Below are 22,409 nucleotides of genomic sequence, written 5' to 3' on the forward strand. Positions count from 1 at the left end.
CCTCCCACTTCTTAAGTTTCAAAGTCTCTCCCCCTTTTCAAAGATCTTATTTGCTTGTGATTTCAAACTTAGACTATGTTTAAATGATTAGAAACTTTGGCCTTATGCCAATGAATTTTTAAGCTTTTTTTTTCTTAAATCAAACTTATAAATAAATATAATCATATTGACTTAAAATTTCAAAAGACAAAAATAATTAACACCCATTCAAACTTTTGGGCCCTTTGTTCCTCTTTTAACTTTAATTTTGGTTAAAAGCAATCCACTCATTTTAAAATTGATACCACGAACTATGAGGTTTTGATCCCTCATTTTTATGTTGGTACGTAGGCACAAGTCTGAAGATCTTGTCAAACACAAAAATATAATCAATGAATTTTTTTCTCATCCCCACACTATATTTTTCTCAAACATCATTTTATACCAAAATACATACACACATAAAAAATGGTTCCCTAGGAGTACCTAGGACACTTTGGGTGTTAACACCTTCCCTCTGTGTAACCAACCCTCTTACCTAGCATTTTATTAGTTTTGATTTGAAAACTTCTTATCTTTGGGTTTTGTTCGTACTTTTCCCTTTTCCTTTGGAAACAATAAAAGCGCGGTGGCGACTTTGGTTATTTGACGTTAAGTTTATTCATAGCTTAATATTCATGAATTTACCGCTTTAGTCTGATGTTTAGCTCTGAGCTGATCAAGGAATAGTTCATCTGATACATGAGAAGACAAAGAAGACTGATAGCTTCTGGGATTGCTTACTTGGATGTGGTTATCTTTATTTGATGCCTTGATCTTCATAATGTTTGGATATTTCTAATTGCTCATTGATTATTGCTTGATTCAAAGTCCAAAAGGAAAGTGGGTTTTCTATATGACATTCTTGTTTGTTGGATTGTGTCTCATTGGTCAGATCTTTTTAACTCTTAACTTTTAATTTGTGATTAGGATAGCCTCTTCATCTCCTCCCACTTCTTAAATTTCAAAATTCTATCCTTTTTTTTCAAAAAAAGCTTTTTTGCTTATGATTTCAAACTTAGACTTTGTTTAAATGATTAGAAACTTTGGCCTTATGTCAATGAATTTTCAAACCTCTTTCTTAAATCAAATTTATAAACAAACTTAGCCATATTGACTTAAAATTTCAAAAAAAGACAAAAAAAACTAACAACTTCATTCAAACTTTTGACCCTTTGTGCCTTTTTCATTTAAACTTTTGTTAAAAAGCAACTCACCAACTTTGAAATTTTTACCACGAACTACGAGATTTTGATCCCTCATATTTATGTTGGTACGTAGGCACAAGCCTGAAGGTCTTGTCAAACATAAAAATATAATCAATGAACTCTTTTCTCATCCCCACACTCTATTTTTCTCAAACATCTTTTATACCAAAAACACATATACACATAAAAAAGGGTTTCCTAGGAGTACCTAGGATACTTTGGGTGCTAACATCTTTCCTCTGTGTAACCAACCCCCTTATCTATATTCTCTGGAATTTTATTAGTTTTGATTTGAAAACTTATTATCTTTGGTTTTTTTTTCGTATTTTTCCCTTTTCCTTTGGAAACATAAAAAGCGCGGTGGCAACTCTGGTTTTATTGACGTTAAGCTTATCCATAGCTTGATGATCATGAATTTACCGCTACATGATCCATATCACATTTTCTGAATCTTTTAAGCTTGAATCTGAATTATATATAACATCATACCTTAATTCATATTCAACTAATCAAAATTAACAACACCAATTTCATCCCTCAATTGGATAAAGTGCCCAGTCTTAACATCTTCCAGCTACTTCTGAGTGCTACAATGCACAATTTCAAGCATCCAATTCTTAACCAGACTCTGATACCAATTGTTGATGCACAAGAGGAAGAAGATAAAGATTATGAAGATGGAAGATAGATAGATAGATAAATAGATATACATATATATATATATATATATATATATATATATATATATATATATATATATATATATATATATATATATAGAGAGAGAGAGAGAGAGAGAGAGAGAGAGAGAGAGAGAATAGAGAAAAGTTATAACTAACTTTTTCTGAATTGAAATTATGTTACAATTGAAAAAGATCTCTAACAAACTAAAAACTCGACTTTTACTTATACACACATTCCAAATTAAATAAAATTTAAATTAACTCCAAATTCAACTTAAATGAATACGAATTTTATCTAACAATAATTACAAGAATTTTATAGGTCACATATTTAGGGTAGAAATATCTAGAGGGGACCTTATCTAAGAGAACTAGTCACTCATCATTAAGGGATTCATGAATTTAATAATTAGAAAACAAAAATAAAGACTTACAACGATTGGGAATGAATCCCATATAGGTAGTATTCGTTTCTTCCTCTCCTTGGTACAAAAATACGCATTAGACTCTTCAAAAATAATAACCCTAATGACTAAACACATTTTTTATTTATAGATAAAGTTTCAAAATTGCATGATCGCAACAGGGCCTAACTTACTATGTCACAATTAGTTGCTTAATTTGTTTTCCAATTCTGAAAGAAAGTTGGAATTGTGTCGTTGGTGTTTTGACTGAAGGTGAGAAAAATACACAAGACTGTGGGTTGAATTGTGTATATCCAAAAATTGACTTTTCTTCTGAACCAACAACTTCAGATTCTGAACAGTGTTCAGACTCTGCTATCAGAATTAAAACAACAGCCAAAGTATAAATTTCAGAAATAAATCTAATCAACACATAAAGATTATCATAGTTCCTCTCCTCAATTGAGATTAGTCCAGTCTCCTTGCCTTAACCAGAGCTTTTTCACTATAACCAAACAAGTTATAAATTGATCAAGCACACTTGCAAGAGACTTCAATGGTCATGTGAAGGCATGCTTCTCAAATGTTTTTATGATGACAAGATTCTACAAAGCAAGAATGGATTGACAAAAAGATATGGCTCAAATACTTCTAAAGCAAAGGCAAGTTTCATATTATGTCAAGCCTTGAAGAAATACTTATGGATTGATCATGAATGATAAGGTATATAGCATTCAACCTTTCTAATGAGTATACAAGTGTTCAAGTCCTTATACATTCATATCATGTTTGTTTAAAATGCTTGGATGCATCTTGCCAAAGTTTTTCTCTTTGAAAAATAACTATTTTTGCATTCTGCATGGCTGTTAATCGGTTAATAGCATTGTGCTAATCGATTAACAGGAAAAAAAATTCAAATGTTTTGCATGTTACAAGGGTGTAACCGATTAACCATTTTTGGTTAACCGATTACCACTGTACTAGTGCTTGAAAAAATTGCATTTTTTCATTCCTTTGGTTTTCAAAATTAGTTCTTGAAGCATGGCATCCTTTCATGGTTTGTACTCATTTGTAGTTGTTCATTAGGGCTATATAAACACTATTTCTTAAGATTTTAATCTCACCTCCTTCTTCATATTTTCAAACATTCAAATATTCTCTTCATCTTTCAAAAATTCTCTAAGTGTTCAAAACCAGAATTTTAAGAGTGAAACTTTCTGCACTTAACATTCATAAAAAACACTCTAAGTTTCATTTCATTCATAGTGAACACTTGTATATCATTAAGAGATTTGTTTGTTATAAGGAGAAGATCAATCTATAGATTGATACTTATACAGTTCCATTTCACATACTTATAAAAAATTCATATTACTTTATGTATCCTTGTTATCCAGGATTGTTAATTGGAAAGATTCTTATTATTACAGTTTCATTTCATCACATAGTAATCACTTAGGGAAGATTCTTAAAACAAGTCAAAAACCGGAAAAACATTCATAGTACCTAATTCACCCCGTCTTAGGTGCACACTCAACTTATAATTGGTATCAGAGCAAGTTATGGGTAACCTGTTCCTTCAAGATCCAGTATGGCTTCCGCTGGCATAAACTCGGTTTTCAAAGATGGTGGTAGTACCAACAAACCCCCTCTATTTTCTAGAGAATATTTTAACTTCTGGAAAATCCGCATGAAGGCACATTTAGAAGCACAAGGAGATGGTATATGGGAAGCCGTTGAAAATGGTCAGCATAATCCAACTAGTGTGGTTAATGGTGTTGGCACTCCTAAGGTTAAAAGTTCTTATGATAAAGATGATAAGAAAAGAATACTTAATGAAAATAAAGATATCAATCTTCTCCAAAGTGCATTAAGTATGGACGAGATTTTCCATATCTCTCAATGTAAATCAGCAAAAGAAATATGGGAGACTTGGGTGGAAACTCATGAAGGAACCGCTGAAGTTAAAAGATCCAGATTGAACACATTGAGTCCAGAATATGAAATGTTCAGAATGCAGCCCGGAGAATCCATGTGTTCTGAGAGTCATTGAAAATGTTCTGAACATTTCTTGGTCATGTAAAAAGCACCACAAAATATATTGCTCTAGTTTCTGGGTCATGTAAAAAGCACCACAGAATATATTGCTCTAGTTTCTTGGTCATGTAAAAAGCAAGCGAGTGTGGCTCTCAGCATTGTAGAAAAGATTTGTTGACTTGAGGAATCATTTAATTGCACTCGAAAATACCTTTACAAATGATTATCTCAACCTTAAAGTGCTAAGATCCTTGACTAGAGAATTGCAACCAAAAGTGACAGCTATATCGGAGAAGAAAAGTCTTTCTACCATGACGCCTGCATCATTATTCGGAAAAATGCAAGAACATGAACTTGAACTTGGGAGACTTGAAAAACATGAAATTCAAGAGAATAAATCCAAAGGCATTACTTTGAAAGTATAATTAAAATAAGATAAAGATGATGGCGCACCGGAGGAAGATGAAAATTCCATGCTCCTTGTTAAAAGGCTTGGTAAGTTTTTTGGTAAAAAATACAAATCCTTTTATGCAAAAAGAAATAAACATTTCAGGAAAAGGGAGGCTTCCACGTCTCACAAGATGTCACATGCTATGAATGTGGAAAGCAAGGTCATATAAAGTCGGATTGTCCGAAACTCTCCAAGAAAGGTGGCTTTAAAGGCAAGAAGGAATTCAAGAATAAAAAGGCATATGTTGCATGGGAAGATAATGAGATAAGTTCTTCATCCGAATCTGAAAGCGAAGAATGTGTAAATTTAGCATTGATGGCTTCACACCATTCTGATGATGAAGAAGATGAGGTTAGTAACGATTTTTCTCTTTATGATAGTGATGCACAGGGTGTCATAAATGAACTTCTTAAAGAATGAAAAGTTATGTATAAAATAGTATCATCACAAAAGAAACTAATTTCATCTCTAGAAGAAAAAGTCAAACACATATGGTAATTCGTCCCAGGTGTAATCGGTTAACCGTATATGGTTAATCGATTACAACATCAAAATATGCAGAAAACACACATGAAAAGGGGTGTTAATCGGTTAGCTGTTTTTGGTTAACCGATTACCATTGTACCAGTGCCTGGAAGTATTTGTGCATAATAACTACTGGAGGCAATATATTCTGCTTCTGCAGTGCTGAGAACCATACTCGCTTGCTTTTTACATGACCAAGAAACTAGAGCATTTTCAAAAATGTGACATGTTCCACTCGTGCTTTTCCTGTCTGTCTTATATCTTGCATAATCTGCACCAGAGAAACCAACAAGACTACATATACTACCTTTGGGGTACCATAAGCCGACATTGGATGTTCCTTTGAAATAATTCATTATTCTCTTCACAGTAGTGAGATGAGATTCCCTCAAACAAGCTTGAAAACGAACACATAAATAGACACTAAACATAATGTCGGGTCAACTAGCTGTTAGATACACCAAGGAACCGATCACACCTCGATACTTAGTGATATCAATTGGAGTTCCAGATTCGTCATGATCAAGATATGCCCCCGATCCCATTGGAGTGGCTATATCTTTGCAAGTATCCATGTCAAATCTTTTGAGAAGTTCTTTGCAAATTTAGTATTGATCGCTTCACACCATTTCGATGATGAAGAAGATGAGGTTAGTAACGATTTTTATCTTTATGATAGTGATGCAAAAGGTTCCATAAATGAACTTCTTAAAGAATTTAAAATTATGTATAAAACAATATCATCACAAAAGAAACTAATTTCACCTCTAGAAGAAAAAGTCGTGACAATGGAAAAAGATGTTGAAGATGAAAAACAAAAGATGATTAGTGAAAAAAAGAATTTTGCATGTCAAAATTGTAAATCATTTTCTTTCCAAATTGTCCAATTAAAAAGAGTTCTCAAAAGTTATGGGAAAGGACAAATTGGGCTGGAAGGTGTCCTTAGTCAACAAAAATATTCCAATGATAAAAGTGGACTTGGTTATTCAAAGTTTTCCAAACCAAGTTCTAGTAAAACTATTTATGTTAAAGCTAATGACCAACCATTGAAATAGAAAGTGAACAAACCAAAAGTTGTTCATCAATATCCTAAAAGGAAAAGATTTATTAAAAAGAAATCTTATGTTCCTAGATATAGAAGCAATTGTGAACCTACTTGTTTTTATTGTGTAATAATTGGCTATACACCTAATGCTTGCTATGTTAGAAACTTTAGTGTAGCAAGTGGACATTATGTGTGGATAAAGAAAGGTACTAATTATGAAGGACCCAAAGCAATTTTGATACCTAACAAAACTTGATTTATTTTGTAGGTATGCTTGAAAACCACATCAAACCTTTGGTATCTCGATAGTGGTTGTTCCAAGCATATATCAGGAGACATTAGCAAATTTTCAAATCTAGTGCTTAAGACTAAGGGTTATGTTACATATGGAGATAACAACAAATGAATAATTCTTGGCGTAGGAAAAGTTGGAGCACCATCTTTCACATCCATTGAAGATGTTCTTTATGTTGAAGGACTAAAGCACAATCTTCTAAGTATTAGCCAACTTTGTGACAAAGGCTTCAAGATCAAGTTCACCAAGGATGAATGCTTGATTGAAAATGAAGTCACACATGAGGTAAAACTCAAAGGTAAAATATTTAATAATATATTAATGATCTCCCTTAATGATTTGTCTTTGAAGGTAAAATGTCTCATGGCAAACAATAATGATTCTTGGCTCTAGCATAAAAGATTCACTCATATTCATATGGAATATTTGAATAAGCTAATAAAGCATGATCTTTTTATTGGATTGCATATGATAAAGTTTTTCAAAGATAGATTATGTGATACATGTCAAAAGGGAAAACAAACCAAATCAACTTTCATATCAAAGAATGTGGTATCCACTACAAGGCCACTACAATTGTTGCACATGGACTTATTTGGTCCATCAAGAACAAGAAGCTTCGGAGGTAATGTGTATGCTTTAGTTATTGTTAATGATTTTTCTAGATACACTTGGATATTATTTTTAGTGCAGAAAAGTGATGCATTCAAGGCGTTCAAGAAATATGTGAAGCAACAACTTCTTGACTATGGTGTAAATCTAGGTAGCATCTCTCTCAAATGCGACAATACAAGTGCAATCAATATTTCAAAGAATCCAATCATGAACTCGAGAACCAAACACATTGAAATTAGACATCACTTATTAAGGGATCATGTTCTAAAATATGATATTGATATTTCTTTCATCGATACTCAAAATCAACTCGTGGATATCTTCACAAAGCCGCTTTCTCGAGATGTTTTTTACAAAATTAGAAGAGAGCTTGGAATTTTAAATGAAGGTAACATATAATTCTTAAATATTTATTCATTATACTCTATAATTAATCAAAGTCTTTTCCCTTCCTTTTTGGTAGTGACAAAGGGGGAGAATTATTGTTATTATGTTGTATGCTTTTTCTCTAACAAAGTCCAGCTAGCAAAAACTCTTTTGAGCATTGATCAAGGGGGAGCATTTTGTGTTAAAGAAACAAGATTGAAGAAAACTTTCAAGATATGGATTTCATCATCAAAAATGGGGAGAATATGAAGGCATGCTTCTCAAGTGTTTTGGTGATGATAAGATTCTACAAAGCAAGAATGGATGGTCAAAAAGAAATTGCTCAAAGACTTCTAAGGCAAAGACAAGTTTCATATTATTTCAAGTCTTGAATAAATACTTATGGATTGATCATGAATTTGTTTGTTATAAGGAGAAGATCAATACATAGATTGATACTTATACAATTCCATTTCACATACTTATAAAAAATTCAGATTACTTTGTGTATCCTTGTTGTCCAGGATTGTTGGAAACAAAAGGTTCATTAAAGGGAGGATTGTTCTCTTTTTGAACTTAGTGAAAAATCCAAGAGGATTGTTCTTGTTGTGATTGTTAGTGTCTATATAGGAAGACTAGGAAGAATCTTGTATAAGTCCTAACAATATTAAAATCTCTTTCATGTTAAAAGGGGACTGGAGTACTCTCGGACTGTGAGGGGAACCAGGATATCTCTCGGTGTTCTTTATCTTTTTGCATTTACCGATTTCATCACATAGTAATCACTTAGGAAAGATTCTTAAAACAAGTCAAAAACCAGAAAAAAGTTTCATATTAACTAATTCACCCCCCTTCCCCCTCCTCTTAGGTGCACACTCAACTTACAGGTCAATCAACGTAGAAAGAGACTTCTACTCAAGTCCTCATACAAGAGGCTTCCTTGCTCAATCAACCTAGTGTTATACCCCAATTTTGTATTGGCATTTTAAATTTTTCATGTATCTGACTTTGCTTTACTTTGCATCATCTGTATAACATAACACGCATTTCATCATGCATAATGCCTAAAATGTCGGCCATAATAAATTTTCGGATCTACAGACAAATTGGTTGAATCAATTTTCAAATATACGTAAAATTAGCGGGGAAAAAATTTAAAAATCGGGAAATAGACGTTAGTTTTATTAACCTACGATTCGCGTATTTTAACTTGGCGTGCTCATTTTATTTTTTTGACTCATTTTTCGGTCGCATTTTGACAAACCTAAGCCTTTTAATCGATTAAATTTTATTTCAAAAATTGATCAAAACTTGTCTTTTCTTCATAAGTTTATTTCATGCTGATCACTTTAGTGCATTTAGTTTAATTTTCCGGGCATTTTTGTGCCCGATTTTATTCATTTTTATCCCTTTTATTTTTATCTTTTATCAAATTTATCAGAAAAATTAATTAGAATTATCCATCTTTGTATTTTAATTTTATCATGTTTATTTTAAAAATTGTGAATTCTATTTGATTTAATTGATTTAATTTGTTTTAGATCAATTAAAGCTTCTAGAGGGGGCATTTTAGGCATTTACAATTAGTTAACCATATGTGTTTCTTTGATTTTATTTTGGCCATTGAATCAGGATTAATCAAAGATCCATATTGGTTATCCATGTGCATTTTATCATCCAATCAAAAAATAGAAAAAATAAATAAATAAATGAAACTAAGAAAAAGAAATAAGAGAATAATGGAGGGAGATCCACACAAAAATATGCCACGCGTCCCCATTTAATTGGGAGCTTCTTATCATAAGACTCCATAGATTCATTAACAATGCAACACGTGTCTCATCCTTTTCTCTTGCCATGAACTGTTTCCTCTCTCCCAATATCTCTCACAAGGCCACACGCTTTCACTTTAAAGGAAGAAAAAAAACTCTTTCTCATTGGTCAGACTGCTTTGTGGTGATGAAAAATCAAAAACTCAGTGAAACCATTTTCCATTTTTATTCAGTTTTCATGTTCCTCTTCTTTAAACTTTTCAGAAAAGCATCTTTTCTTTTCTCACCATAGAATAAACCTTTTCTTTCCAACCTTAGACCTCCATACAAACTGAACAGACCATCCTGTCATACCCCAAAATTTCCTTCCCCTTTTCTTTTGGTTTAAGATTCATTTGCATTCATGAACATCCATGTCATCTAGTGTACTAATTTCATCACAAATTCAAAGGTGTAAGGTTGACTATACTTAATAATGAGCTAGGGTTTGCTTGAGGATCAAGTCTTAAGAGGTGTGATGCTACAGTCATTAAGAAGAGCCCATCATGGTAATCAAGGTGCAAAACCCTAGTTACTAGATGCTTGAGGCCTTAAGGGTTGCATCTTGGTGTTCATTCCATGTTAAACACTAATTTTTGATCTTGAGTTTTATGAACCTTGTGGTATGATTTGAGGGGTATGAAACCCTAGTTGGCTCATGGCATTGATGATTTGTTTGTGTTGATTACTCACTTGGTTTAAGGCTTTGGTTATTGCTTGACTTTGAGTTTTAACCTAGTTAAACCGTAGTCCATGGTGCCTTGTGATTGGTCTAAGGCATGCTTACATTCATATTTCATTGCATATTGTCATTGGTCTTATTTGATCTAAGTCACTTCATCCATTGGCTATTTTGGTCATCATTGGTTTCCTAGTGTGCCAATGTGCATTTGAGGCCCATTGGTTCAAGTTTCACTGTTTATTTTGGTCAAGTCATAGCATGATCATTAGGTTCCATTCATTCATTCAAGTCATTTGGTTCCAATTGGTTTCATTGAATTTGGAAGTTGGTCAATTGGATTCTATTGGTTCATGGTATCATTAGCACATTTTTTAACAAAAGAAGTCCATTTCATTCATTTTATAGTCCATACCTTGCATTGAGGAAAAAATTACAAGATTACATCATTTTTTGCATAAGTTGACTTTTGGTCAATTGTTGACTTTTTGGTCAACCAGTTGAGCAAGGTCAACTTATCATGCTATCATCCCTCAATCCCTAATGGTATTGTTCTTTTCTATCAATCACCCACATAAAAACCTAAGATCCAAAAATCACATAAACCATGTTCATTTCAAACCAATACTTAAACCATGTTCATTCCATTACAACCATGACCAAATGACTTAACATATACATAACCAAGACCAAATTATAAATACACACATACATGATATTACAACACACACAAAATCATGCCAAACAACCATGAACAACACTTAAGACCTATACAAACAGTCCTAAGGCAAGCAAGACATAACCAAGCTCATTTTAAGTCTAGCCTGGCATTGAGCCTTAAGCAGGACCTAACCATAAACCTACACCATTATCCTTTTAAAAAAATAAGCCAGGGCAAATCCAAAAGCCTAGCACCCTGTAACATTAGCACACAAACTCTACAAAAAATCCAACAACATAACCTGCCAAGCCTAGACCAAAACATGATCCAAGCAGCATATATAAACTCTGCAACAATACCAAGTCAGGTCAGTTGCAACAATCAAGCAATCTTGCATCATCCTGCAAGCAATGAACATTCGAACCACCATCCAAACATTTTCAACCACCTTGCCAACCATCTTGCATACCATTGCGCCAACACTGACCAACCAACCACAAGCCAACAGACCAGCAATCCTGCACCACATCTTGGTAAGGCGTCATTTCTACAAACCATAAACATCAGTCATCAACAAAGAAAACATTCATATCAGCGGACCAATTAATGCATATCAAGCTTGAACTCAGTTTAATATTGTAATCTAGATTAATAACACTTAACATCGAGCATAGCATATTAACATCAGACATCACACTAACTCATATTTCATAAATTCAATTTAACCAAAATTCCACTTAAACTTGCATTCAACAATTGTTATAATTCACGATTTCCATTCAACTCAGATTGCATTTTCATTTTTAACTAACTCAGTTTATCCATAACTAATTTTTTCCATTAACTAACAAACTAAGTAACTGAATTAACGGAATCTAACTCTGTGACCTAACTCCTAACAACCTTTCACTTCACAATCTAACTATGTTAGATCAATTCAGTTAAGCATCCACTCTATAAATACAACTCACCCTGATCAAGAATCATTCACTCATCATCACTCCCACGATTCACTTTTCACACAGTTACAATCACATCATCGTTCTTAGAGCTTGTAAGCTTTGCTTTTCACGATTCACACTTTCTCTCTCGTGCGTTCACATAACCATCACAGTTCAAAGATTGAGAAGAAGTAGAAGATAAGAACAAAGAGGAATAAGGAGTTTCAAGAGGATTCGAAGATTTTTAACCTGACTCTGGCGCTGCTCCGGTGAGTCTTCATCTTCTTCTTCACCATTTCACTATGTAGGAGTTACCAGTATGTAGCATAAGGTTAGGGGAGTCAAAGCCCTAACCTCTAGGGATTTTACTCCGAGAGAGTGTGATTTAATTTCTTCTTGAATTGCTAGGGTTCTTCAGATAATTTACTTTGATTCGAGTTTTTTTTAGGAATTAGACATATACACTTTGATTTTTGGATTTAGGCTATGAAACTGGATTAGATGAGGTATTGATTATGGTCATTGAGTATCCTCCTCCGTCGGAGGCGACCTCCAGCGCGGCGGAGGGGGAGCGAAGGTTAGGAGAAAGGAGAACATGTTTTGAATTTACTTCTGAGTTTTATTCTTAACACGTGAACCACGTGTTTTGTGTGTCCAATGACTTGCACTCCAATTACATGTGTGGCATGCTGAGTTACGTTTATATTCCATTCACCATTTCCCTTTCAGTGCTTGTGTTATTGGTTTGGGGCTTTTGGCCCATTTTTTTGCTAACAACACCTCCCATGGCGTGGCACCCCCATTTCAAGGCTGGTTGAGAACTATGGGCCTTGCTGTCTACACATCATTTTTGCTACCATTCACCCATGTTTGAGTTTCATTTTTGCCTTTTATTTCCATTTTTTATCTTTAATTTTGTTTAATATTTTTAAGTAATTGTTCATGAATTTACATGGAAATTAATTGTTAGAATTTAATTGGTTTTTACATGATTAGTTAGTTAGAAATAATTGAGTAGATTAATGCTTGATTAATTGAAAATGATTAAAAGATATTGTTCTAACCTAGTTTACATGATTAGGTTTAGAGCATAATTGCATGATAGTTGTTGCTTACTTGTATTCATGTGATTTTCTTAACTCTTCCATGTGTTTGATTTTTAATTCATGTTTCGCATTCTTGATTTAGAATTTTAATTGATTAGAGTTAACATTAATCCTTTTTAGGTTCAATTGATCATTTAATCATTTGTTTCTTGTTAGAACCTTAATATGATTTTATCTGATTAGATTGCACCTTAATCATGGCATGTTCCCTTAGACTTAGGTATTTATAATTTAATCCCTAGGGTTTTGCTAGTCTTTATTTCTTTGAGCATGAATTTTCAATTGGTTTCCCCCCCGATTGATTCAGTTGATCAAAGTTTGCTTTGATCAATTAAATCCTTTGAGTATGCATATTTCCCCTGTCTATTCAGATGATCAGAAATCTCTTGATCACTTGATAATACCATTTTCCTGTACTGGATGCACTGGATCTCAAGCTATCATCAAGTTCAAGACTTCTAATTCAATACAAGTCAGATATAGCAGACATGCTGGATTGTTTTTCAAGCACTACAAATGTTCAACTTCAACACTCGCCAGTTATGATGCAAATTTCACGTCATGAGCCTTAAGTAGTAGAAAAGGAGTGAGAGGGAGTATGCATATCCTTATTCTGAATATCTTTGGGTACTGGACGAATGACTCAGTTACTCATCGTATTCACCTCTACTCATAGACTTTAGTGCAATTTAAATCGAATAATTGACAAGTCTTTCTACACAAATGTGGGATGCAGACTGAAGATCAAGCATTCAACCTGCTACAGTTTCTTTTCCCATTTGTTTTCTTTGTTTCAGTAAAAATAAAACCATTTTTGTGAATAAAATCAAAACAATTTAAAAAACTGATTAGAATTGTGAACCCTGAGCCTTAAGCGAGGAAGAATGATGAGAGGGATTTTTCCTATCCTTGTCTATTCTATCTTTGAGTACGGGGCGTAGACCCTAGCTACTCAAAGTATTCGTCTTCGTTCATAGACTTTAGTGCAGTTCTAATAAAGACTTTCTTTTCAGAATAAAAGCAAACTCAACTCATCAAACTCATTTCTGTCTTTGGGCATCATTTTCTTGTTCAAAACCTTTTCAGAAAGGACGTGTTACTTCCGTTCTACCGTGAACGAAGCTTAAGCCTCCATGCGTGAGCGTACGAGTAATATTTAACTGCTAGAGTGCGATCCAAACGCATCCATTCTATTACAAACAAACAAACACTTAAGTCTCTCATGCTCGAGCATACAAACAAGTTGATTATAGAACACGAACGTTAACACTGGTCATTAAAAACAATTAACTCATTCATATTTTCTACCACGGACTATGGAATCCTGACTTTCTCATTGCATGATGAGGATATATAGGCACAAGGGATCGAATCCTTTGTGAGCACCCTAATTATTCAAATTTTATGTTTTTAAATATATTTTAAATTAAAGTGAGAATAATTATAATACAAAAAATTAATTTTAAAGAATACTATCTATAATTTGTTTTTTATTAGTTAAATTTAATATTTTTCTAAGTATTCTCCAGATAAAAATGATAATGCATATTTGTAAGACTTAAATCAACGGCCAAATGTCAATATTGTTAGAGAATACTTGTCTCAAATTCAAACCTTAATTTTATAGCCGTGTATGATATTTTGGTGGTTATTGGAACTACATTTACAAGCCAAAAAATGTAAAATAAAAATAATATTTATTTTAAATTAATTATAATTTATGATAAAATTCATACATGACAAGTATTCATTATTAAATAATTAGTGTTTTATAATTTCTTTTTTAATAAATATAAAAATAAATGAGATATATATTTATCAGTAATACATTAAACAACACTAATACATAAAAAAAATATGAAACTATTATTTGAATAGAAAATCAAATTTGCTACAAATTTATAAAAGTTAATCTTGACAATTGACAATTTCGTGTACATATTAAATAAACAAACTACATTAATTATAATTATTTAATTCAATTATATTAAAAGTGTCTTAGTATTTTATAAAAAATAAATCTTGTATTATTTGTTTATCTTAACTATGTCAGTTAATTTTTATATTAGATTTTTTTAATCAATCAAATATATTATTATTTTATATTTTATCAACATTTACGAAATAACATTATCATTAACAATATCGTGCGACAACACGGGTATTTGCTAGTATGTGATTCACTTTTCACTTCAAATAATTGTGATGACAAATAAACTTTGTCTCTCAATTATTAATATTTTAGTCCCAAAAAATGTTAATTTGAATTAATTATATAATTAATCAATTAAAAAATAAAAATTTAATTACTTATCAGTTATTAATAAATTATTATCAATATAAATTATGGTCAATTAATAAAAAATATTAATTATTGATAAATTGTTTGATTGAGTTTTATTATTAAATGGAGTATGATGGATGGACACATTTTAACTTTACTTTTATGCTTCTGTGTATTTGATATATATGCAGCTCACTTCACTATTCACTATGTATATGTAAGAAAGTTCAGATTTAGATTGAATATACGAGAACTCTTTCTTCTCCACTTAGCCATTATCTTAACATCAACGTGGTATCATAGCTCAATGAGCTCTGGTGACCATTCTTTCTTCTTCTTCCATCGATTTCACCTTCTGCATATTTCTCATTCATCGATTTCATCTCATCATGGATCACCAGAGCTTCTTCGATTTTGCGACAAACTCTACAAACTCTTACTATTTGCATCTGAATGAAAGCATGCCGTTGATTCTTGTTGCTCCAACATAGAACAAAGAACTACCATAACTGGTCACGATTAATGCACATTGCATTGATCTTGAAGAATAAGAACAAATTCATCTACTGCTCATTTCCCAAACCTCCTATATTTGATCCTTTTTATGCGCAGTGGATTTGCTACAATACAATGGTTCTCTCTTGGATTCAACAATCAATTTCAGAAACAAGTGCAAAGTCTATGTTAGGGGTCGATACTGCAGTTGGAGTTTGGAAGAATCTACCCATTAGGTTTTCACAAAGTGACATTTTCCGCATTTCAGATATTCAAGAAGATTTGTATCGATTCCGCCAAGGTACTCTTGACTTTTTTGGAACATTTTACGCAATTGAAAGTGTTTTGAGATGACTTGGAAAACTATCATCCCCTTCCTTGATGTAAATGTTCATTTGTCTGTTCATGTGGTATTGTTGAATCTGCTAAAACCTATGATCCTCTTTCTGACATTCATAAAGTCACTACGCCAAAAACTGGAATAGACAGCGCACCTTAGAGGGCGCTTTACTACAAAAGCGCTCTCTAAAGTGAAGCGAAAAATAAGGAGCAATAGACAGCGCACTTTAGAGAGAGCTTTTGTAACAAAGCGTCCTCTAAGGTGAAGCGAAAAAATAAGGAGGAGATAGAGGGACAACAATACATGGCGCTTTTTAGAAAGCGCCCTCTAAGGTTACCCTTAGAGGGCGCTTTTAATAAAGCGCTGTTATAAGTCCATGTGCATTTCCAGCTTATAAAGCGCTTTTGGAAAGCCTTAGAGAGCGCTTTCATAAGCGCCCTCTTAGGCCCCCTTTAGAGGGCGCTTTTTTTCCACAAGCGCCCTCTAAGGTGAAACGGAAAAAATAAGGAGGAGATAGAGGGACAACAATACATGGCGCTTTTTAGAAAGCGCCCTCTAAGGTTACCCTTAGAGGGCGCTTTTAATAAAGCGCTGTTATAAGTCCATGTGCATTTCCAGCTTATAAAGCGCTTCTGGAAAGCCTTAGAGAGCGCTTTCATAAGCGCCCTCTTAGGCCCCCTTTAGAGGGCGCTTTTTTTCCACAAGCGCCCTCTAATGTCCCCTTTAGTAAACATTAAAATTATAACATACTGCGCGTTTTGTTATTTCACTATCTGTTATTTTCGTTCTTTTTCACGTTAGGGTTCTAAGGCGTTTTCCTTCCACCTCTGTTAGATCTACATTATTACTGCGCATTTCCTCCTTCTACCAATCAAAGGTACACGCTTTTCCCAATTTCTATTTTATGTTATTGCTTTGTTTTAGCTTTGCCCAATTTCTGTTTTACATTATTACTGCACGTTTCCTCCTTCTACGTTTGTTTCGACCATGATAGCGCATGCAATAGGAAATTGACTGTTGGTTTTTAGTGACCATGATAGCGCATGCAATGGGACTACATTACCCAGTAGTTAGGGTTATACGACCTATGAACATATGATTTTGTGTCAACACCAGTATCATTAGAAACCTAGGTCCGAATGTGTTTGAACTCTTCTGAAATTGTTTTTTGTTTATTCTAATTAGTAATGGATAATACATGGATGTCTTCCAATCGATTGTCGAGAGAGTACGAGAATGGGGTATCAGAATTCGTTAAGTTTACCGTTGCGCACGCCGAAGACCCCAGTAGAATGATATGTCCTTGCTTGGGTTGTTGTTATGGGAAACGGGTTGACGCAGTTCAGTTGACATCGCATCTAATGAGGCATGGAATTGATCGAAGTTATACATGTTGGAATTTGCATGGTGAGAAAAGTAACGAGAATGTTGAACCGGGGGATAGTACGACCTATGCCTCAAACTATAGTGGCGTAGATACATACGATTGTGATCGAGTTGAAGAGATTGCAGAAGCACTTGAAGGAGATCTTAAGGATTGTCCCGAAATGTTTGAGAGGTTGGTAAGTGATGCAGAGAAACCTTTGTATGATGGTTGCACTAAATTCACAAGATTGTCTGCGGTATTAAAGTTGTACAACTTAAAGGCGGGCAATGGGTGGTCGGATAAAAGTTTCACAGAGTTATTAGCCCTTTTGAAAGATATGCTTCCTGAGGATAATGTTCTTCCCAATCGAACATATGAGACCAAAAAGATGTTGTGCTCTATTGGCATGAGCTATGATAAGATACATGCATGTCCAAACGATTGCGTTTTGTTTCGAAATGAGTATGCATCGTTAAATGAGTGTCCTAAATGCGGTGTCTCGCGATATAAGAACAAGTTGTCTCCAGCAAAAGTCTTGTGGTATTTTCCTGTTATTCCGAGATTTAGACGCATGTTTCGTAGTGAAACCGATTCAAGACACTTGACCTGGCATGCAGATGAAAGAATTATAGATGGAAAGTATCGACATCCGGCAGATTCACCATAGTGGTTGAAAATTGATAATGATTATCCTGAATTTGGAGAAGAATCAAGAAACCTTCGCTTGGCATTATCTACTAATGGAATGAACCCACACGGTATCCAGAGTATCTCACACAGTACATGGCCTGTGATTATTATGATTTATAACCTACCTCCATGGCTATGTATGAAGCGTAAGTACATGATGTTGTCTATGTTGATTTCTGGACCTAAACAACCAGGGAATGACATAGACGTGTACTTGAAGCCCTTAATCGAAGATTTAAAGATTTTGTGGGAGACCGGTGTGGAGGTTTATGATGGATATAGGAAAGAAAGTTTCAACTTGAGGGCGATGTTGTTTGGCACAATTAATGATTTTCCAGCATACGGAAATCTATCAGGGTATAGCATAAAAGGTCAATGTGCGTGTCCTATTTGTGAAGATAAAACAGATTGGAAGCGCTTGGAGTTTGGTCAGAAGAATGTCTTTCTCGGTCATCGGAGATTCTTAAATTCAAATCATCACTACCGTGGATGGAGAAAGGCGTTCAATGGAGAGACAGAACAAGGCAGAGCTCCACCTATATTGACGGGTGATCAAATTTTTGAAAAGGTGAAAGATTTGGATACTCAGTTTGGCAAGCCTTTTGCCCACACACTTGTCAAAAGTGGGTGGAAGAAGAGGTCAGTTTTTTTGAATTGCCGTATTGGAAGTCCTTGTATGTGAGACATTTTCTTGATGTTATGCATATTGAAAAAAATGTATTTGAAAGTGTTATTGGCACGTTACTCAATATACAAGGAAAGTCTAAGGATGGCCTTAAGGCAAGAAAGGACTTGATAGCGATGGGAATAAGAACTGAATTAGGACCCTTGAAGAAAGGAAAACGAACATATCTACCTCCTGCTGCTTATACTCTATCTAGAAAGGAGAAAAAAACATTGTGTAAGTTTCTAAGTGAAGTTAAAGTTCCAGAAGGGTACTCTTCAGATATTAGAAGACTTGTGTCTATGAAAGACCTCAAGTTAAAGAGTTTAAAGACCCATGATTGCCATGTTATAATGGAACATTTTCTCCCAATAGGTATACGTTCTATTCTTCCAGAAAAAGTAAGAAGCTCTATAACTAAGTTGTGTTCTTTCTTCAAGTCAATTTGCAGTAAGGTGATCAATCCTGCGATCTTACCAATGTTGCAAAAAGAAATCGTTATTACTTTGTGTGAGCTTGAAATGTTTTTTCCCCCATCATTTTTTGACATAATGGTACATCTAGTTGTTCATCTTGTGAAAGAGACACAATTGTGTGGACCAGCTTATATGAGATGGATGTACCCTGTTGAACGTTATATGAAAATATTAAAAGGGTACGTGAAGAACCGAAGTCGACCAGAAGGTTGTATGGTTGAAAGATACATTGTTGAAGAAGCGATTGAGTTTTGTACTGAATATTTGTCTAATGTTCAGTCAATCGGACTCCCCAAGTCTCAGCTTGTCGAAAAGAAAGAAGGAAAAAATCTAATTGGAAATAAAATCGTGGCAGTATCAAGGGTCGAACGGGATCAAGTGCATTTGTATGTTCTGCACAATGAGAATGAGGTTGAGCCGTATGTTGAAATTCACAAGGATGTTCTCCGAGGTTTAAATCCCAATAGAAATGAAAATTGGATAGTACGAGAGCACAATCGATGTTTTATACCTTGGTTTAAGGATCATATTTATTCAAAGTATTATTCAGATCCCGCTTCAATAACAGAAAGGTTGAGATGCTTAGCATATGGTCCAAGTTTCCATGTTTTTTCTTATAGCGCATACGCGATTAATGGATACACATTTTATACCAAAGAACAAGATGATAAAAGTACTATGCATAATAGTGGTGTCACCGTGGTAGCTGAAGCAATGCACATATCAAGTGTGAAGGACTTAAACCCCAAATTTGCAAATCTGTCGTATTTTGGTGTTATCGAGCGAATTTGGGTGTTTGATTATGAGAAGTTTCAGATTCCTATATTTGGTTACAAGTGGGTTGAAAATAATAACGGCATTCGAATGGATAAGTCAGGATTTTTGCAAGTGGATCTTAATAGGGTGGGATACAAAGATGAGTCTTTTATTCTAGCCTCTCAAGCTAGACAAGTGTTCTATGTCAATGATCCGAAAAGTACGAAATGGTCTATAGTTCTTTTTTCCAACAAAGTAATTGATGAAAACACTGGAGATCAAGGTGATATTGATGTTGAGATTGAATCGTTTACCAGAAATGATCAAGATGAGAATATTATATCAAATGATTCATATATTAGAAATGATCATAATGAGGGTATTTGGATCAATCCAACCGTCCGTGTTGTTAAGAGACATGTAGAACATATTCCAACCAAGAAAAGAAAGAGAACTTAGTGAAAAAGATACAGGTCAAATGATTTTAATTGTTTTCTTTATTACAGGTAAAATGACTTTTATGATTTTAATTGTTTTTACACTTGTCATCTGATTTTAATTGTTTTCTTTATTACAGGTAAAATGGCTATTATGAAGTCAATCATTCGTGCAAGAGACAAGGGTGTAAAATTTGAAGTACATTGGAGTGCTGAAGACCAACTAATTTTTTTTCATCAGACTTGTGTCTCAATAGAGGATGGGTATCTACCTAAAGTTACTTTTGTAGTGGTCCAAAAGAGACATCACACCCGTCTCTTTCCTGTCAACCCCAAAGAGACCGATAGAAGTGGAAATATTATGCCAGGTTTTTTCAATATATTTCTCAACGCAGCTGGTATATATTATCATTTGAATTTATCACTTTTTGCTGATTTTGTTGTTCTAAATTGTCAAAGGAACCGTGGTAGACACCAGCATTTGTCACCCTAGGGAATTTGATTTTTACCTTAACAGCCATGCAGGAATTCAGGTAATATTAGCTATGTCATTTAATTTTTACCTAAACTTGTACTGTTTTCATTTAATTTTAGAAGCCTTCTGATACTATTTTTTTCCATTCAGTTATGCGAGGTGTACTCGATCTGTCTCAATAGGTTTGTTACTCGATTCCCTTTGCTTGTTTTTGTTTTAGGCTATACAAAACTTTAGTTTAACAAAAATGTTATCTTGTATGCAGTTCCTCCTGCCTATTATGCACACTTGGATATTCACCATGCCATCTGTTTTTTTGGTTGAGCCTTATTTTGTATGGATGTGCGATAGAACTACTAGACAACTTTTGGATATACAGAACATGTTTGCCACCATGGGTGGATGGGCGTTATTTTGTTTAGTATTGGTTAGAACTACTAGACAGCTTTTGGATACAGTGGTCACTGGGTGTTGGTTGCTATGGATCTTTCGAGACTAATAGTGTATTATCTCGATTCGTTATCGGGTGATTGGAGTAAATATCCGAGTATGAAGAAGACGGTTGACGCGTAAGTGAAATTCCCCTAAATATTCGTGTGTATTTGTATATTTAATTATGTCTGTCAGATATTTCATCTAATTTGTTACTAAATCATGAATATGTTTTATTCTCTTAATTGTAGTACTTTGAGGAATACAAATCTTACTCAAGAGCTCATTTGGATGAAATGAAGGATGAATTGTGTCAATTCATTGTTGATCAAAGAATCATATAGCTAGGTTGTATATTGTTGTACATATATGTATGGAATGTTGTTGTTGTATGCTGTTGTTGTATATATGTTGTATATTGTTGTTGTACTTTTACTAAATCATGAATATGTTGTTGTATATTGTTGATCAAAGAATCATATATTAATGTTGTATATATGGAGGATTAATGTTGTATATAAATGGATTCATGTTGTATATATCAATGGATTAATGGTGTATAACATTGGATTAAAGGATGAAATCAATATGAATTTTACACTTTTGCAGCATGCCAACAGGTTACCAATTAAATATCCACTGTTTTTCAAACAAATTTTTTTAAAATAACTAACACTTTAGAGGGCGCTTTGTCCAGAAAGCGCCCTCTAAACACTTTACATTGACAACTTTAGAGGGCGCTTTGTCCAGAAAGCGCCCTCTAAACACTTTACATTGACAACTTTAGAGGGCGCTTTTTCCTGAAAGCACCCTCTAAACACTTTACATTGACAACTTTAGAGGGCGCTTTTTCCTGAAAGCGCCCTCTAAACACTTTACATTGACAACTTTAGAGGGCGCTTTTTCCAGAAAGCGCCCTCTAAGGTGTCCCTTTATGGACCACTCCAGAGGGCGCTTTTTTCTGAAAGCGCACTATAATGTGGCCACTTTAGACAGCGCTTTCTCCAGGAAAACAAAGCGCTGTCTTTACCTATGCCAGCGCCACTTTAGAGGGCGCTTAAAAGCGCTGTTATAGGCCAAAATAAGCGCCCTTTTTTCCCTTATTTGGCGTAGTGAGTCCTCTTTTTGGTTATTCAACAAGAACATGAA

The 22,409-nt window shown here is 34.0% G+C and overlaps 1 protein-coding gene and 2 long non-coding RNA genes across 3 annotated transcripts; 1 reads left to right on the forward strand and 2 right to left on the reverse strand.

Annotated features, from left to right (window-relative positions):
• Positions 1-5,406: 5,406 nt before the first annotated feature.
• Positions 5,407-5,901, reverse strand: LOC127136371 (secreted RxLR effector protein 161-like). Its single transcript, XM_051062933.1, has 2 exons — positions 5,805-5,901; positions 5,407-5,723 (listed from the first exon to the last, which is right to left on the reverse strand). Exons 1-2 carry the CDS (start codon positions 5,899-5,901, stop codon positions 5,407-5,409), a joined length of 414 nt encoding a protein of 137 aa, XP_050918890.1.
• Positions 5,902-10,725: 4,824 nt separating this feature from the next.
• On the reverse strand, positions 10,726-12,456 carry LOC127074036 (uncharacterized). Its single transcript, XR_007785917.1, has 2 exons — positions 11,989-12,456; positions 10,726-11,345 (listed from the first exon to the last, which is right to left on the reverse strand). It is a non-coding gene; the product is annotated as an uncharacterized LOC127074036 (long non-coding RNA).
• An 8,356-nt stretch (positions 12,457-20,812) lies between these two features.
• LOC127135284 (uncharacterized) lies at positions 20,813-21,348 on the forward strand. Its single transcript, XR_007808496.1, has 3 exons — positions 20,813-20,886; positions 20,979-21,010; positions 21,094-21,348. It is a non-coding gene; the product is annotated as an uncharacterized LOC127135284 (long non-coding RNA).
• Positions 21,349-22,409: the final 1,061 nt, after the last annotated feature.

Source organism: Lathyrus oleraceus, chromosome 4 (genome assembly GCF_024323335.1).
Source record: "Lathyrus oleraceus cultivar Zhongwan6 chromosome 4, CAAS_Psat_ZW6_1.0, whole genome shotgun sequence".
Classification (NCBI taxonomy): domain Eukaryota; kingdom Viridiplantae; phylum Streptophyta; class Magnoliopsida; order Fabales; family Fabaceae; genus Lathyrus; species Lathyrus oleraceus.

Coding starts and splice junctions, on each gene's coding strand:
- LOC127136371 (XM_051062933.1), bottom strand. CDS start 5,901: ATGGATACTTGCAAAGATATAGCCACTCCAATGGGATCGGGGGCATAT. Junction 5,724..5,804: donor TGATATCACTAAGTATCGAG/GTGTGATCGGTT, acceptor TTCGTTTTCAAG/CTTGTTTGAGGGAATCTCAT.